The sequence below is a fragment of the Cervus elaphus genome, chromosome 25 (assembly GCF_910594005.1).
Source record: "Cervus elaphus chromosome 25, mCerEla1.1, whole genome shotgun sequence".
In the NCBI taxonomy this organism is placed as follows: domain Eukaryota; kingdom Metazoa; phylum Chordata; class Mammalia; order Artiodactyla; family Cervidae; genus Cervus; species Cervus elaphus.
Genome location: NC_057839.1, coordinates 66,760,132 through 66,777,960, shown reverse-complemented (window position 1 = coordinate 66,777,960; position 17,829 = coordinate 66,760,132). Strand labels below are relative to the sequence as shown.

At 52.8% G+C, this 17,829-nt stretch overlaps 1 protein-coding gene across 2 annotated transcripts in view; it reads left to right on the top strand.

Annotated features, from left to right (window-relative positions):
- The first annotated feature begins 5,817 nt into the window (after positions 1-5,817).
- UBE2QL1 (ubiquitin conjugating enzyme E2 Q family like 1) overlaps positions 5,818-17,829 on the top strand; it is a 54,874-nt gene continuing 42,862 nt past the window's right edge. The window contains exon 1 of one of the 2 annotated variants that reach the window (XM_043887506.1): positions 5,818-7,079. In XM_043887506.1, the coding sequence (XP_043743441.1) occupies positions 6,288-7,079 (792 nt within the window). In that variant the 5' untranslated portion in view covers positions 5,818-6,287. The remainder of the gene's footprint in view (positions 7,080-17,829) is intronic. The other variant, XM_043887505.1, reaches the window with a different exon arrangement.

Below are 17,829 nucleotides of genomic sequence, written 5' to 3'. Positions count from 1 at the left end.
GATGGGGGGCTCTGCACAGTGGGGAGAGAGCTGGTGGAAGGAAAACAACAGGCTCAGAGATCAGAACGATCAGCTCAAGAAGACTCAGAGCCGGCGGGACACTCCACCAGGGCCCAAAAAGACCATCATAACCCTTGGAGGTGCAGGACCGGCACAGCAGAAACCCGTCCCCAAAGCTGCTCCTTGAGGCGGCAGGATCACACAGGACACTGAACTCACAGCCTTGCCAGCACGCGGATGTGAGAGCCTGGGCATGGATTGGGGAGAAACGGAAGCCAGATGACTGAGAATGGCCCATCTGGGTGACTGAAAGCTTTGAGAACCTAGAACCCTAACTGCCCTTGCCTGCCGAGGGAGTTTCACCACACCTGAATAAGGATACTAGCTCCCATGCCCAGGAAGTATTAGTCACTCAGTCGTGTCCAACTCTTTCCGGCCCCGTGGACTGTAGCCCGCCGGGCTCCTCTGCCCATGGGATTCTCCAGGCAAGAATACTGGAGTGGGTCACCATTCCCTTCTCTGGGGGATCTTCCTGACCCAGGGGTCAAACCCAGGTCTCCTGCATTGCAGGCAGATTCTTTGCCATCTGTGCCACCAGGGAAGCCATTCTATGCCTGGAGGCCCCATGCTAATCATACCCAAGGAAGTCCTCCCCAACACTCACCTGCCACTCCGCCCTACTCCCCAACCAGAGCCCAGCTCACCCCAAGGGAACAAATGTCAGGTCTGATCCAAGAGGAGGGAGCCTGTACTCTGGGAGAAAGCAGCAAAGCCCGGCCCTGTTAGGCCACGACCTACGGCATGTGGAAGAGGCATCGGGCCTAGGGGTCCGAGCTCCCTCGCCACCACCTCCTGTGACTCTGGCCAAGAGCCTCACTGCTGTGACTTCAGATGTCTGTGCTGTAAAGTGAAAAGCTGAGTTTTCAATTAAATGATAAATTCTTCCGCATCCATGGTGGGTCTTGAGTTAGTGAGGAGCACCGTATGGAATATTCCTTGATGTCCTCAAGCTCTTTCCTTTAGAGCTTCCTAGAGCAACTTTCAGGGGGCGCTCAGAGGGTGATAAAGATGCCCTCCCCAGAACCCCAGCTCCAGAGGGCAGGAGCCCTGCACTGTGGTCTCTGCAGTGACTGCATGCAGTAGGTGCTCAAAGAGCAATGGTGCGGCACCATCTGTCCAGGTTTGAATCTTGGCCTCACTGACCACTCACTGTGTCATTTTGGACCAGGTACTTAATTTCTCTGTAAAGCAAGGCTAAACATGCTGCCTACTAAAGAGGTGTTAGGTCCCATCACTTCATGGCAAATAGATGGGGAAACAATGGAAATAGTGAGTGACTTTACTTTGTTGGGCTCCAAAATCACTGCAGATGGTGACTACAGCCACGAAATTAAAAGACGCTTACTCCTTGGAAGAAAAGTTATGACCAAGCTAGATAGCATATTAAAAAGCAGAAACATTACTTTGCCAACAAAGGTCCGTCTAGTCAACGCTGTGGTTTTTCCAGTAGTCATGTATGGGTGTGAGAGTTGGACTATAAAGAAAGCTGAGCACCGAAGAACTGATGCTTTTGAGCTGTGGTGTTGGAGAAGACTCTTGAGAGTCCCCTGGAGTGCAAGGAGATCCAACCAGTCAGTCCTGAATATTCATTGGAAGGACTGATGCTGAAGATGAAACTCCAATACTTTGGCCACCTGGTGCAAAGAACTGACTCATAGGAAAAGACTCTGATGCTGGGAAAGATTGAAGGTGGGAGAAGAAGGGGACAACAGAGGATGAGATGGTTGGATTGTATCACCAACTTGATGGACATGAGTTTGAGTAAGCTCCAGGAGCTGGTGATGGACAGGGAGGCCTGGCATGCTGCAGTCCATGTGGTCACAAACAGTCAGACATGACTGAGAGACTGAACTGAACTGAAGATTAAGTGAATTAAGATTCAGATCACATAGTGCTTGGGATGACATGAGATATGAATTGCCATGTAAGTGTTGGCTTTGATGATTGGTGGAAAAACGAAGGCCATCACAGGTCATGTGACTAGTGACATCACAGATCAACACTATGTTGCCTTGCAGTGAATTCTTTTAGCAGAAAAATGTTTTTGAATTTTGGTCATGATCTCAACACCTCCGTTCAAGGGAATAAACAATGTGCATGACTTGGGGGCTGACACTTCGAGCTGGTGTGGTTGATGCCTTTTTGAGACTAGACTCCAAAAGAAAGAGGACCAGCTGGAAAAACTCAATACAGCCCTTTGAGACAAAAAAATAAATGGCCAAACCCAGTTCTGCATCTCTTTATAAAAACCGCCACTAGAGAGAGTTGGCCCAGACACCACGGATTCAAATGCTCATGAAAGTGTCATCAGCAGATACAACACAGTTCCCAGATGACGGATGACGACTGTGATAAGCAGCTTCCCTTCCTCCCTACCTTTCTTCCTTCTGGGCAGACTGGCCTCGGCTCTCTCTGCAGAGATCCCCATCCCATCACTGCTTGCAAAGGGAGAAGGAACTCGGGACCTGCAGTTATCCTTAGAGATTATTTTCTTTTGCTAAATGCTCACAATTCAACTGTCCTAATGGTGTAAACTTAATCTCTAATAAGGTAATTTTTAAAAACTTGCTAACTTTTTTTTTCATTGCAACTGCAACATATTCCTTTTCAGAGTGTTGGAAAATCAAATAAACAAGAAAAATTTTAACAACAAAGTGTAACCTCTATACACTGCTAGGCTGGGTAATTCTTCTAACATAGAACTTTCTAGAATCTCCTGGGATAAGAAGAAAAGGGTCCTTCTTCCCATTGCTGCCTTTACCATGCAGTCACTGAAGCAGGTCTCCGGGTCCACTGACTGGTGGGTTGAGGGGACAGTAAGGTGAGAATACCTACCTGTAGTGAGGTTATAATTGTTACCATTCCAATTTTCCTCCTTCAGTCTTTCTTCCTACACATAGCTTTATGTAGCTGTAGCTATAGTGTGGATATAACGTTTCACTTTGCTTTCTTACTTGAAATTATTAAGTTCATCATAAATACTTCATTTTGCTATATAATCTTCATAGCTATAAGGTTATCGCTCCATACTATTCTCTCAAGCGGATTAGGTATAACAGGTAAGATGAGGACAATCTCACCTGTCGGTCAGTCCTGCTTCGGCCTCTTGCTTCAGCATCAGTATTAAATGAGGTCCCAGGTGGCTCAGACACTTTTGGGAGACCCGGGTTCAATCCCTGGGTTGGGAAGATCTCCTGGAGAAGGAAATGGCAACCCACTCCAGTATTCTTGCCTGGGAAATCCCATGGATGGAGGAACCTGGTGGGCTACAGTCCATAGGGTCACAGAGTTGGACACGACTGAGCAACTCCACCTTCACTTTCACTTAAAAAAAAAAAAAAAAAAAAGCTGCATTCAGAGAATAAATTATATGATCACTCTAGTAATCTTCCCAACCAGAAATAAAGACCTAACAGACAGCTGCCTGGGATTTCAGTTAAACCATTCCCAAACTACATAGCATGATGCCCCTGCTTCAGGTAAGAAACATTTCTCGCAGATCCCCCAAGGCCCACTAGTCTGTGGGGATGACAGTCACATCTACAGAGGCTTCCTCACTTCCAGCTCCAGGACAGGACCGATACTCAACCCAAGCAGAAATCCTATAGTGCAGGGTACCATCTGGGGCAGCTGGTCAACCCCAGCACAGGACTCGGGGACACGGGGTCAGGGTGTAAGTCCCAGCACAGGGCTGAGCTGGGCCAGCTGCTGAGCTTCTTTGAAACAGCTTCTTCATCAGTAAAACGGGTCAGATAGAACTTAAGATGGCTTCTCCGGCCATAAAATGATAAAACATGTAATGCTTGCCTGTCCCCACCAGCATCACCTCTGATCTTCTAACATTCCATCTTCCCACGGGTTAAATGCACTCAGCATATTTACAGACAGACCTGTCATCTTCCTACCCCACTTCTCTTTAGAAATCAGAGCTGGATAGAATGGAGGTCACAAAAATGCCCAGGAGACCCGGACAACTACATCGCAGTCAGTTACAGCCGAGACTTGGTCACCAGCCACTGGTCTTGCCTGGGCAGAAGTTCTGCCCAGTCCCACCCACTGGAAAAACACCCTCCACAGAGATGCACCTTTGTACCTCGTCCTTGATCCAGGGTGTGTGCACTTGCCACAAACCAGCGAGGACGGGCCAGCACCCTGCTCTGCTGGGAGACAACCCCAGAAAAGCAAACCGCAGACCATCCGGTCTGTACTTATTTCCACCGTGGTCTGAAAAGTTATTTTTCACAGTGAAAATTTTTAACAATTTGGACAAAGTGAAAATGGTACAGACATTTAGAAACAACCCTCACGGTGACATCAGAATGAACACGCGGGGCGGATGAATTTAGAGGGTCCTCAAGTCAGATGAAAGCCAAACCAGAAACAACGGCGAAGTCCGGAGTCAGCCCTGAGCCATCTAGGTTTTGGGGGCATTCCTCCTACTTTCACAGCTCAGTTGGTAAAGAGACCGCCTGCAGCATTGCAGGAGACTGGGTTCGATCCCTGGGTCGGAGGGAAGACCCCCTGGAGCCGGAAATGGCAACCCACTCCAGTATCCTTGCCTGGAGAATCCCATGGGCAGAGGAGCCTGGCAAGCTACAGTCTGTGGGGGTCGCAAGAGTTGGGCACGACGGAGCGACTAGGCACACTCACGCCTCCTACACCGCGGCGCTCATCACCGCCCCACGCGGTTCCCCGTTGCGCAGCTGGGCCTCGCACACCAGACCCGGCCCGCGCGGCAGCGCGATCGCTGCAAACATTGCCTCCACGGCTCCTCTGGTTGGTCCAGCTTCGGGAGCGTTTTGCTTGGAATTTCACCAGATAAAAATACTTTTCAATGGGTGCAAGGCAGAAAGAGAGGGGAGGGGTGAAAGCGTTCAAGTTGAGGGAGGCTTCCCACCCTTTCCGCTGCCGGTCCCGAGGTCACCCGCGGGTACCGGAGTCCGGGGCCCGCCCCAAGCACCCGCGGGCGCCATGCGTCGGACGCAAAAGCCAGTGTTCAGAGGTCCCTTCCTTCCCCTTTCGGAACGCAGGGCCCTTCTGGCGTGGCGGGGAGGAGAGGAGCCGGGCCGGGACGCAGGGGTCAACTCATGAAACGGTCCTCTTCTAAAGTCCTGACTCGAGGTGGGGGCGGGGGTGAGTGCTATTCTTTAGGGGATTGCGGCGCGCACGCTTCCCGAGTCCTGCTTCGCAGGCTCTGATTCTTTGATCGGTCTTTGGGAAAGTGCAGACTCGGGTCCCGGATTGCCGTGTGGGACCCCAGGCTCCATCTGGGACGAGGGAATCAGTAAACAGGTTGCTTTCCATCCTTTCCCCGACGTCCCCTTCCCCTGGGGATTGTTCGAGGTCGGAGGTCCCCGGCCGGCGGCCGAGCCTGGATGCCGGGGCACAAGGACTGGGGGCCTCCGAGACCCCGAGTGCGCTCCCACACACGTCCCTTGTATCCCTACTTCGCTTCCTCGTTCCGCGTTTGCCTGGCTCCGAGCGCGGCGCCCCCGCAGCCCGGCGCCCGGTGTGGCCGGCGCGCGCCGTTGTCTCCCCCCAGCGGCCGTGCGCGTGTCGCTGCCCGAGCCGGGCGGGCGGCTGAGGGGAGCGGAGAGGCTCGGCGCAGGCAGGCCTACGGCCCCGCCCCGCGCCCCCCCCGTCCCCCCGCCCGGGCCGGCAGGACCGCCCCCTCCGCGCCGCGCGCCGCTCAGACGGAGCAGCCGCCTCTGCAATGTCAGCAGCCGCAGCGGCAGCGGCGGCGGAGACGCGAGCGGCAGCGGCCGGGGCCCCGCGGTAGCGGCTCGCGCAGCACGGCACGGCCCGGCGGGCGCGCACGGCCCGAGCCCGCGGCCCCCCTCGCTGCCTCCGGGGCGCGGCGGCCGGCTCTGCGCGCCCCGGCGCGGCGCTCGGACTCGAAGCCAGCCCCGGCAGCGGCCGCGCACAAAGGACCGCGGACGCCGGGCTCCGGGGACCGGCCGGGGGGGACGGACCACCGCGCCGCGCGCCCTCCACGCCTCTGCTTCCCCGGCGGCCGGAGCCCGAGCCCGAGCCGGCCCCGTCATATGACAGCGGCGACCCAGCGGCTGGCGAGAGCGCGTGCTGCCCGCTCGCCTGCGCCACGGCCGCCGGCGCCGGGGGTGGCCCGCGCCGCGCCCCGTTGAGTGGTCGCCGGTCGCCGCCCCGCGCGCCCCTCGGGCTCCGGGCGCAGGAGCCGAGGGGAGCCCCCCACCCGCGCCGAGCCTAAGATGGCCACGCTGCTCCGCAAAATCGGGCTCATCCGCCTGCACAACCGGGACACCGAGGACCCCAAGCACCACCACAACAACCACCGCGCCGGCGGCGGCGGCGGCGGCCCGCAGAGCGCGGCGCTGCGCGGCAAGGGCGGCGCCAAGAGCGGCGGCAACAAGCCCCCGCAGCCGCCGCACCCGGCCGGGGGCGCGGGCGACGCCAGCCCCGGGCCCGGCAAGGGCAAGGGCAAGCGCGCGGCGGAGCTGGCCCCGCGCGACAAGGCGCCGCCGGCGGCGGCGGGGGCGGCGGGGGCGCCGGGCGCCGGGGGCCCCCGGGAGCGGGCGGCGGGCGCCAGGGCGGGGCCGGGCCCGGCGGCGGCGGCGGCGGCGGCGGGCGGCAGCCTGGTGCCCGCGGCGCGCCAGCAGCACTGCGCGCAGGTGCGCAGCCGGCGCCTCATGAAGGAGCTGCGGGACATCGCGCGCCTGAGCGACCGCTTCATCTCCGTGGAGCTGGTGGACGAGAGCCTGTTCGACTGGAACGTGAAGTTGCACCAGGTGGACAAGGACTCGGTGCTGTGGCAGGACATGAAGGAGACCAACACCGAGTTCATCCTGCTCAACCTCACCTTCCCCGACAACTTCCCCTTCTCGCCGCCCTTCATGCGGGTGCTCAGCCCGCGCCTGGAGAACGGCTACGTGCTGGACGGCGGCGCCATCTGCATGGAGCTGCTCACGCCGCGCGGCTGGTCCAGCGCCTACACGGTGGAGGCCGTCATGCGCCAGTTCGCCGCCAGCCTGGTCAAGGGCCAGGTAAGCGGGCGGGCGGAGGGCGGCTTGGGGAGCGCGCGGGGCGGGCCCCTCGGGCTCCCGGTGCGCCCTCGAAACCTGGCTCCAAAGGGGAGACATCCTCCGGGCGCCTCCGCTCGACTTGCCTGAGCGTTTTCTCCGTGGCCCGCTTTTCCATCCCGTCTCTCCGCGTCCCCGCCTCTCCAGAATTCGCGTTCTCCTTCCGCACACCCTCCTGTCTCTCCTCCTCTGTTCCTTCTCCCCATCGCCCCTCTGGCTCTTCCCGTCCACCTCAGGTCCTCGCCTCAAACCCGCTGCCTCCATCTGCTCCTGCCTTTTTCCCCCTTGCCCCTCCACCATCTCCGCCTCCTCCCCCCCTCCCTGCCCCCTGAATCCCCATCTCTTCTCCCCTCCTGTCCCATCCCACCCCACCCCCCACCCCAGGTCTCCTTCTCCGTGGCCTCCCCATCTCCTGTAGCCATAATCTTCCCGAAGGTGAAACTTTGTATGGACCTCAGAATCTATAAACGTCCAGCCCAGTTTATCGCCCCCTCGCCCGCCACACACAGAGGTTTCCCCCACCCCCACCCCCAATAGCTCAGGGATGCCCTGCGAGTTGGGTGGGGGGGCGGTCTCTGCGGAGGGCCAGCTGCCTGCTGCCCAATGGGCTCGCCGACCTGCTTCGTCCTGACCGGCATCTAGTGCAAGGTGAAAATTCTGCTCTTGAGAAATTTGACTGGCGAGGCAGAGGTGTGGTGTGAGTTGTTCTGTAAGTGACAAGGCCAGGCTCCCTCCAGGAAACGGCTGGGACCTGCCTCTCACCGGGACCATCAGCTCCCCCAGAGATGTAGGGCTCTCAGACCTGTGAACTTGCTTCAGTTTCCTCATGCCCCCAGGGCTTAAATCCATCATCAGGGTTAAAGATTTTTGACTACTGAAATCAGGGGCAAGCCTGATGTCTTCTCGCCTGCTGCCCCAGATGGCAGCTTTACTGCAAAGAACCCCCAGAGAACCTGAGAGCCGAGAATGAATGAGCCTTCTGAAATCCCTTCCCCGAGCTGCAGGCAGAGGTGTGGTGGTGTGGTGGTTTTCTCTTCCCAAGCTATATGCTCTTGATCACGTTCAGGTTGGCTGATGTTTTCCTAAATCGCTATGGAACATTACTTTAAAAAAAAAAAAAAAAAGCATAGTTTTATGTGGGTGTGTTTTAGATTTATGGAGAATCACTGTTTTGTTTAGGAGACCCCGAATGACCTCAATGTGATCTTTCTACAGCCAGCATCTTAGAAGCCATCAGTCCCCTGTCACCTGCCTCTTCAGGATCTTTCACACTAATCAAATAATGCTTGTTCTGCCAATTTCGCTAGAGGTGGAGCCCCTGGGATTCCACGCCAGTCGCTTCGGCACTTAATTCTTGACGGAGGTCTGTTTTCACCAAGTAACTATCCTGCTAGTCCAGCTTTCCTGGGGTTTAGCTTCCGCTTGTTTCTCCAGTTTGAAACAGCATGGATGTGGCAGCTTTAGAAAGGCGAGGTTTAACGCTTTAGCATCAGAAATTCACCCTGAAGCTTGTGGTTTAGTGCTGGCTCTGATGTTATGGGAGTCTGTGATGGAATACAAGCCACGGGGGTCGGAGGGGGCCCCGTTTATATCATCAGGATTGATGGGGAAGAATTTTTCACAGAAATGCATCTGTTATTGGTATCAGAAAGCTGTGCTAATCAGAACTCTCTAGAACACTCTCTTACCATCTTTTATCCTTCACCAGGACGACTCTGGGGACATGGGGCGTAGGAGTATCATTTTGCCTTATAATCATAGAATCATATCATTTAGATTTGGAAGCGATCCCAGAGGTCACGTGGACCTCAGCCTGCATTTTGAAAGATGCAGGAAAATAAAGATTTCAAATGACAAGTAAGGACTTTTTTTTTTTTCTAACATCTATCTTAGTAAGTTGTTAATAAATATTTGCCATGGTCACATCAATGCTGTGAATGATCGTTCTGTTGGTGCCTGGGCACTTCTATTAAATTGGGCAAGTCCTTGGGTATATATTTATTTTCTCTGTAACCCAAATTGAGAATCTTCATACAGTTGGCAAACTAGAGACCTCATTGTTGCAAGTAATTATCAACATTTTTATTAGTTTCAAAATCTTAGTTGAACTCAGCGCCTTCCCCACCTAGCATATTGTGTTATACTACCTGTTCTAAAGTCTAGTGTGTAAAATATCTGAAAGGAAGAGGAGCACTCAGAAGTTTATAAAAATACCAATTCGGTTCCTTTGCACTTTTCCTGCTGACTTCAGCATCCAGAAGAGAGTCGTGTAGGATATGCGCAAACCACTCGAAAAGGAGTGTCAGAAGACCCAGAGGAGTCCGGTGAAGAGGGAGGTGGGAGGGGGGATCGGGATGGGGAATAAGTGTAAATCTATGGCTGATTCATATCAATGTATGACAAAACCCACTGAAATGTTGTGAAGTAATTAGCCTCCAACTAATAAAAAAATTAAAAAAAATAAAAAAAAATAAAAAAGAAAAAAAAAAAAAAAAAAAAAAAAAAGGAGTGTCAGGACCGGAGGGATGGTCGCTCACCAGTGTCTCAGGCTTCTGTGCAGGGCGAGATCCGCCCCGGGTGGTGTTTGGGGGCCTGTGTGTTAGGTGCCTTTCCGGCTTTTGTAAATTTCCTGCCTACAGGTTGTTCATTGCACGTACCTTGGTTACCGAATTATTTCCGCAGTTCAAGGTAATAGGCTTTGGGAAAACAATCAAAATACCTGATGAGGTTTTCAAAGAGAACCAAAAGTGCTACCAAACCAATAATTACTTTAAAAGGCAGAACGGTTCCATTCTAGTTACCTTCCTCTCTCTGTTGGCACTTTCTTTTTTAGGATGCATTTTTCTTATTTGACAAAGTTAGAAAAGGCTCCTTTTCCTCTTTCGCAACTGCTAAGCTTAACTTTCTGAATTGGGCATACCCTAAGGTCGATTTTGTTTCTCTGCCTATAGACACGTCATAAAATACTTTTAAGGGTCATATTAAGAAGAGATTGGTCTTCTTAATTAACTGGTCATATAAAGAAGAGATCTGCTTCACCATTTTGTGTAGAACGTTAAATATTTGGGTTTATCACGCGGTGTGACAGATCAGTCATTTCACGAGTCATTTCACGCGTCATTTCGTGTTACCTAACTCTTGGGGGCCCCATGTTATCAACATCTCTGGTGTGCTGCTTTAGGAATTTTGTCTGTTTTAAATTAACTTACCAAATATTTCTTCTGTATATATTCTGTGTAGAGATGGTGACATACATACCTTGCCTGTTTATTACCAAATCCTCTTCTGGCTACAAAGAGACATTTTAGGTTACTCTTCGTTTGTGAAATTAAATGAAAACTCTCCATGCCTTGGAGGGTCATGCCTAGGCCGTGCCCCATGTGTACCAGCTCTCACTCCCGGAATAATTGATGATTCTACAGATGCCCTCTGCCTGCACTTGTCTGAGCAGAAGGTTCCCCAAAATGACTTGCTGTTGTTGTTCAGTTACTCAGTTGTGTCTGACTCTTTGTGACCCCATGGCCTTCAGCACACCAGACTTCCCTGTCCTCCACCATCTCCCAGAGCTTACTAAAACTCATGTCCATTGAGTCAGTGATGCCAACCAGCCATCTCATTCTCTGTCATCCCTTTCTCCTCCTGCCCTCAATCTTTCCCAGCATCAGGGTCTTTTCAAGCGAGTTGGCTCTTCACATCAAGTGGCCAAAGTATTGGAGCTTCACTTTCAGCAGTGTTGGAGTCAAAGTGGCTTGAGGGTGCATTAAGTTGGGGTTCTATTTTCACATCAGTGCGCCTCCTGAGGGTCCCCTTTTTAATTAGTGAGACATCACCCTGGGCAGGGGAACCAGATGGCGCTTGAAAGAGAGTTTCTTAGTCCTCCTCTGTCCCCTTGGTGCCAACCACGGGACTCAACCCAGTAGGAGGTCGATGCATTAGCAGCAGCGGCAGCTAGCATGTACTGTTTGTTCTGTGCCAAGCTCTGGGCATCTAAGCATTAAGGCGATCAGCTTACCTGGTTCTGCTGGTTACTGTACAGGTGAGGGAACCTCAGCTCCACATGGTCAGGGGAAGTGAATGCAGCTTCATGTGCTAATACCAGCCATGACTGCGAGGCTCTGAGCACCAGGCCATGTTGGTGATGGTTGTCCATGACAACAAAGTCATGCCCAGGCCAGCTAGAACCCTGGTTGTCTCCAGCCGGTGCTTGGAGGTGACCTATGTGGTCACCATTTGTGTCCACAGAGGACAGGGACACAGCCATCCATCAGCAGAATGAGAACAGTGAAATGCCTTCAGTTCTCAGGGTTTGAACCAGAAATAGGTGAGCGATTCTGGGACAGTTGAGTTTCCTGACAGCAGTCGTTTCTGGAATTTTGGAACACAGCAAAGTGGCAGGTGTCCAGACTTGTGAGTGTGTGACGAAGAAGGAACAGGCCCTGCAGACCAGCTTTGTTTGATGATAAAGTGCATCTCGGATGTCGACTTTGGGGCTTCAAGGGTTCTGCATCATGGGTGTTCCTGAGTCTGGCGCACACACACACACACACAGAGCCCATCTTCAGGACTTCTTCCAAAGTACTCAGCCTGGAAGTAGCTTTTTACTTGTCACTGCACGATCTCCACGGCCTCCCAGGTGGCTCAGTGGTAAAGAACCCGTCTGCCAGCGCAGGAGTCTCGGGTTCAGTCTCTGGGTGGGGAAGATCCCCTGGAGAAGGAATTACAACTCACTCCGGTATCCTTTCCTGGGAAATCCCATGGACAAAGGAGCCTGGCGGGCTCCAGTCCGTGGGGTTGAAAATGAGTCAAACACAACTCGGCGACTGGAAGCAAGCAAACACAATCTCAAAAAAGTAACCAAGAACAGACCTGTGGATTCCTACAGTGTCCTGGCTTCCAAGCTGTTGTAATTCACACACACAACATTTTGAAAGCGCTGTGTGGGTTAGCTAAGGCTCTGCCCCAAAGTACCGCAGTCTGGGGTGCTCAAACAACAGGCTTTCACTTCTCGCCTTCTGGAGGCCAGAAGTCTGAGAGCAAGGTGACAGCAGGCTTGGCTTCTTCTGAGGTGAGGAGGATGTTCTCAGGCCTCCTGCTTGGCTCGTGGACAGCCGTCTGCTCCCTGTGTCCCCGCGTGGCCTTCCTTCTCTCTGTGTGTCCTCACCTCCCCTTCTTGTAAGGACACTGGTCTTACTGGATCAGTGAAAGTGAAGGTCGCCCAGTCACGTCCGACTCTGCAACCCCGTGGACTATACAGTCCATGGAATTCTCCAGGCCAGAATATTGGAGTGGGTAGCCTTTCCCTTCTCCAGGGGATCTTCCCAACCCAGGTCTCCCACATTGCAGGTGGATTCTTTACCAGCTGAGCCACAAGGGAAGCCCAAGAATCCTGGAGTCGGTAGCCTATCCCTTCTCCAGCGGATCTTCCTGACCCAGAAATTGAACCGGAGTCTCCTAGCATTGCAGGCGGATTCTTTACCAACTGAGCTATGAGGGAATCCCCTGTGTTACTGGATCAGGGCCCACCCTAATGACCTCTGTTTGGCATGATCACCTCTGTAAAGGCCCTCCACACACCGTTAGTGACCTTCTGAGGTGCTGCGAGGTAGGACTCCATCCTATGAGTTTCGGTGGGATCACTGCGCAGGCCCGTAACAAGCCCAAACAGGAATTTCTTAACCAGTGCAACCTCTTTCCTCTCGAGGCTGTTGCTGGTTTGCCGAGTAACGTAAACGAAGCCCACCCGTGTGCACACAGGGCCGCACTCAGCGGGGCCTGCTGGGGACAGGGACCGTGGCCCCTTTAAAGGGACGCTGGGCGGAGCGGGCGTGTAAACAGTGACAGGCGGGCGTGGGTCAGGCCATGTGACTCACCCAGAAGAGCGGATCTGTGTGTTTTGGGGTGGGGGCGGGGGTGGGGGGAGGTGTCTTATGAGTCCTTGTGTCTCTGTATCCTGTGCCCATGTGCAGGTGACGGAGGTCATCACCCATTCCGGATGACTGCGGCTGGAGGTCTCCGTGTGCCCGATGGTTCGGAGGAAAAAATAGCTTGTTCCGCTATCAAGTAGGGCGGCCGGGAGGACGCGGGCAGGGCTCTGCATCCTAAAATAGCCCCACGCCACCTTGGCGAGCTCGGCAGCGAGGCTGCCCGTCCCGGGGCTGACGGTGCAGTTCAGAGCCTAGTGACTCACCTCGCCCTGAGCTGTCGCCTTTTGCGGATCAGAGAGAAAGAGGATGTAAATGCCTTTGTGTTTACTTGTCTGGTTTTGTAGTAAAGGCTGTAAAAGGTTTGCTTTCCTTCTTCAGGGTCAGGAGAGTTTAGGGGCTTTTGTTTGATTTTTTAATGGAACGTGCCAACGCAAACAAGAAGTTGAAGTTTGTCTTAACCCAGAGTCCTGCCCTTTCTCATCCCCAGGAACAGGCATGTGTGAGGGCAAGTTTAGAAGGAAAGCAGCCCCAGTGGTGCCACTCTGGGGGCAGTGAAGGGACCAGACAAATGACTTTCATGTCCATTTAAAAGATAAAATTTTAAAAAGCCACTGATAGTGGGTTCTTTGAGCCACATTTCAAATCTCTTGAATCCTAGATTCTTACTGGGTTGATAAGGTGGTGGGAAGGGCTTCGCCCGTGGTTCAGTGGTAAAGAATCTGCCTGCCAATGCAGGAGCTGAAGGAGACACTAGGTCGATCCCTGGGTCAGGAAGATCCCCTGGAGGAGGGCATGGCAACCCACCAGTATTCTTGCCTGGAAAATCCCATGCATGGAGGAGCTTGGTGGGCTACAGTCCATGGGGTTACAGAGAGTCGGACATGACAGAAGTGACTTCACACACCCACGCACGCAAGGGAGTAGGGAGATGAGATGGGATGGGGAGGGGTAACTCCTGTCCTCTCTGCTGGAGGTCATCAGCCCCGGGTTCATTAGATGCTCTGGGAAGCTTTTAAATTATCCCAGTGCTCACGTGTGAGCTCAGTCGTTGACTAGTGTTTGACTCTTTGCAACCCCACGGACTGTAGCCCGCCAGGCTCCTCCGTCCATGGGATTCTCCAGGCAAGAACACTAGAGTGGGTTTCCATTTACTCCTCCAGGGCATCTTCCCAACCCAGGGATCAAACCTGCGTCTCCTGCGTTGGCAGGCAGATTCTTTACCACTGTGCCACCTAGGAAGCCCACATTATTCCAATGCCAGGTCCCCCTCCCCGAAGATTCAGATTTCTCTTGGATAAGAGCAGGCCCTAATAGAGTCCTGCTGGAAAATCTCCTACTTGATTGTAATGAACGATCAGGGCTGGACCAGAACTGTTCATTTATTCCACATCCACCCTCTGTGGTCCCCTCCTCCCACCAGCAGCCGGAGCTCCAGGCCGTGGTAGGTGTAATAGCTCTTTAGCCCCCCCTCCCACCTTGCTTGAACTCACTGTCCTGTGTCCGCCCTGACCAGCCTTCTGGAAGCCCTGCTTGTGTAGAGGAGACCGTCACATAACCCAGGCCTGCCTCCCTGGACTAAAGAGTGGAAACCCTGTAAAAAGGGAGCGTGAGTGTCAGAAGAGTCCTCACCTCGGATCAGACACAGCACCAAGGGCTCAGGTGCAGGACCACCCAGAACTGTGGATAACTAGCTGGTTCATGCACTGCAGGCATTGAGCGCCCGCTCCGTGCCAGGTGGGCACACAGTGAATATAATCTGTGGGAAGTGCCGGTCACCAAGAACTATCTAGTGACTGCTATTCAGTTGCTCCATCCTGTCCGACTCTTTGCAGCCGTGTGGACTGCAGCATGCCAGGCTTCCCTGTCCTTTACTGTCTGTCAGAGTTTGCTCAAACTCATGTCCATTGAGAAAGTGGTGCCATGCAGCCATCTCATCCTCTGCCACCCTCTTCTTCACCTGCCTTGAATCTTTCCCAGCATCAGGGTCTTTTCCAGTGTGTCGGCTCGTCATATCAGGTGGTCAAAGTATTGGAGTTTCAGCTTCAGCATCAGTCCTTCCAATGAATATTCAGGGTTGATTTCCTTTAGGATGGACTGGTTTGATCTTCTTGCTGCCCAAGGGACTCTTAAGTCTTCTCCAACACCACAGTTCAAAAGCATCAATTCTTCAGTGCTGAGCCTTTTGTAAGGTCCAACTCTCATGTCTGTACATGACTACTGGAAAAACTGTAGCTTTGACTATGGGCCTTTGTCAGCAAAGTGATGATTATCTAGTAGGGATGATGCGAGACCCGCTCACATGTGTCTGTGACGTGCCCAGCAGCCCTGCAGTTACCGCTTGCTTAGTATTTAGAAGAGGCCCGTTCACTGGTGTGTGCAGACTGGACATCTGGCCATGGCCTGCCTGTGTACTGGGGGCTTACGAGAGGCGGGGTTCTGGGGTCAGCAGGGTCTTCCAAGCTTCTGTGTGACTACCTCAGCAGGAACGCTCATTGCAGGTACCTGATTGTAACACTGAGGGTTAGCCTGCTTTTCTGAGTATTGTTTCACTGGTCGGTTCAGTTCACTCAGTCATGTCCGATTCTTTGCGACCCCATGGACTGCAGCACGCCAGGCTTCCCTGTCCATCACCAACTCCCAGAACTTGCTCAAACTCATGTCTGTCGAGTCCGTGATGCCATCCAACCATCTCATCCTCCTCTGTCGTCCCCTTCTCCTCCTGCCCTCCATCTTTCTCAATCAGGGTCTTTTCCAGTGAGTCAGTTCTTGGCATCAGGTGGCCAAAGTACTGGAGCTTCAGCATCAGCCCTTCCAACGAATATTCAGGACTGATTTCCTTTAGGAAGGACTGAACTGAGGACCCCAGATGGAGAGCGTCAGGGGAAGGAGCAGAATTGGGACCAACCACGCAGCGCTGGTTAGGGGAGGAGGGTGGGTGGGATCCGGGAGCCGGAGCAAGTGGCCAGAAGGTGTACTCCCTACCTGGCGGGTCTGGGGGTGGTCTAGCGCCTCCTTCCTGTTTCCCAGCCTTTCTCCTCCCCGCCCTGCCCCGCTGTCTCCCTACAGGGCTGTCATCCCCCGCTTGGCGTCCTGCCGTGCCCCGTCCAGCTTCTGCATCCCCTTCCATCCTCCCTGCTGGCGTTGCTCTGGTTCCCCGAAACCCTCACCTGGCTTTCTCACGCCCTTGGTCATGACCATTATAGAATACATCCAAACCCCCAATCAGCGCCCACCCGGGGTGTGGCTCTTCCCACCAGGGCCCCCAGGAGGCCCCTCTCCCACCAGTCTCACCCTCCCAGGGTACACCGGCAGGTCTACCCCCTTTGCTGAGCTCACTGGCTCACCTCCATCTGGAAAACTCCCCCATTTATCAGTTGAGCCCCTTCCATCCTCCACAACCGTGCCGAGATGTCTGAGCTCCCGTGGAAGACTCCTCCATCACCCCTCCAATAACTCGAGGGCTCTGTTCTCTAATACCTCCGCGTGGTCTGGAAAATGTTGATTTCTACGATGATCCTGTGAGACTGCATCACCTATCTGCAGCTCTGTTTCCCACTCCCCTCACCCAATGCCCAGCATATCGTATGTGCCAAACAAATGTGTCCATCACCAATTTGCTCAGCTGAGCACACACCCCATCCCCTCCGCTCGTAGCTATTTGAAATACAGTAAGACTGTGAATTTGCCAGGTGCTTACTGTGGGCCAGCTGCTGTGCAAATACTTTAGTGGGTCATTTGATTAAATCTTTGCAACAGTCTGTAGGGTAGGTGCTATTGTTATTCCCATCCTACAGAGGAGGAAACTGAGGCTCACTGAGGTTGAGTCTGTGCCCGAGGCAGATGGCTAGTAGAAGGGCAGAGCTGAGATGTCACCTGCTTCCCATGGGCGGTCACATAGGCAGGTGGCAGCCCCCCGCCCCCCCCACCAGGTAGCACCTGCAGCTTGGTTGTTCCTCATGGGTCCCCACGCTCCTCAGGGATAGCTTTGTAAGCATATCGCACTTGGCTTTGCTACAACTCAGATTTAATACACAAGGGGCGGGACGATGTAGCCATCAAATCTAATCTGAAATTCCGTACTTTGTGGTACGGAATTATCCACAAGCTTGAACAACTGTATTGGCCCAAATTCAACACTCAGCAGCTTGTATCTATTATGTGAAATGGAAGAATGTTTTAATTCTTTCAAACTATAGGAGAGAGATAATTATTGCTGCATTATTTCTTCTATACACAAAAGGGAAAGACATTTTAAAGATTCTGAAAATAACCGGAGAAAGCAATGCTTTCTGAACGTAATGGTTACATTGGTGAAGCCACACAGGTTGAAGAAATTACTACTTTAAAAATAGTTTCTGTAAAATAATAATTCTCCCTCACAATATTTAGCAAGTATCCCCAAGATTTTTTATTATTATTAAAAGTTCTTGATGAGAGAAGGACATCCTATCTTTTAATGGATCAGATTATATTTTAAAAGTGTATTCAGCTCACTTGGGAATTGAAGGAGAAATTTCCCAGAAAAATATTGTTAAGGGGGTACTTGCCATTTTTTGATGGGGAAAATCAGACATTTCCAAACATCAGAATGTGAAATTACAAAATGGATTATATGGGATTATAGTAAACAGCAGCTATTCTTGTTTTATAAAGTTGTTCATTTTGTGTACACACACACATACACACACACACATACACAATAATTACTTTTGCCTTACCAATACATATGAATGAGGGTGATTTTGACTATCAGGCTGGGAGCCGGTTTTACTTCCCAAGAGACACTGGCT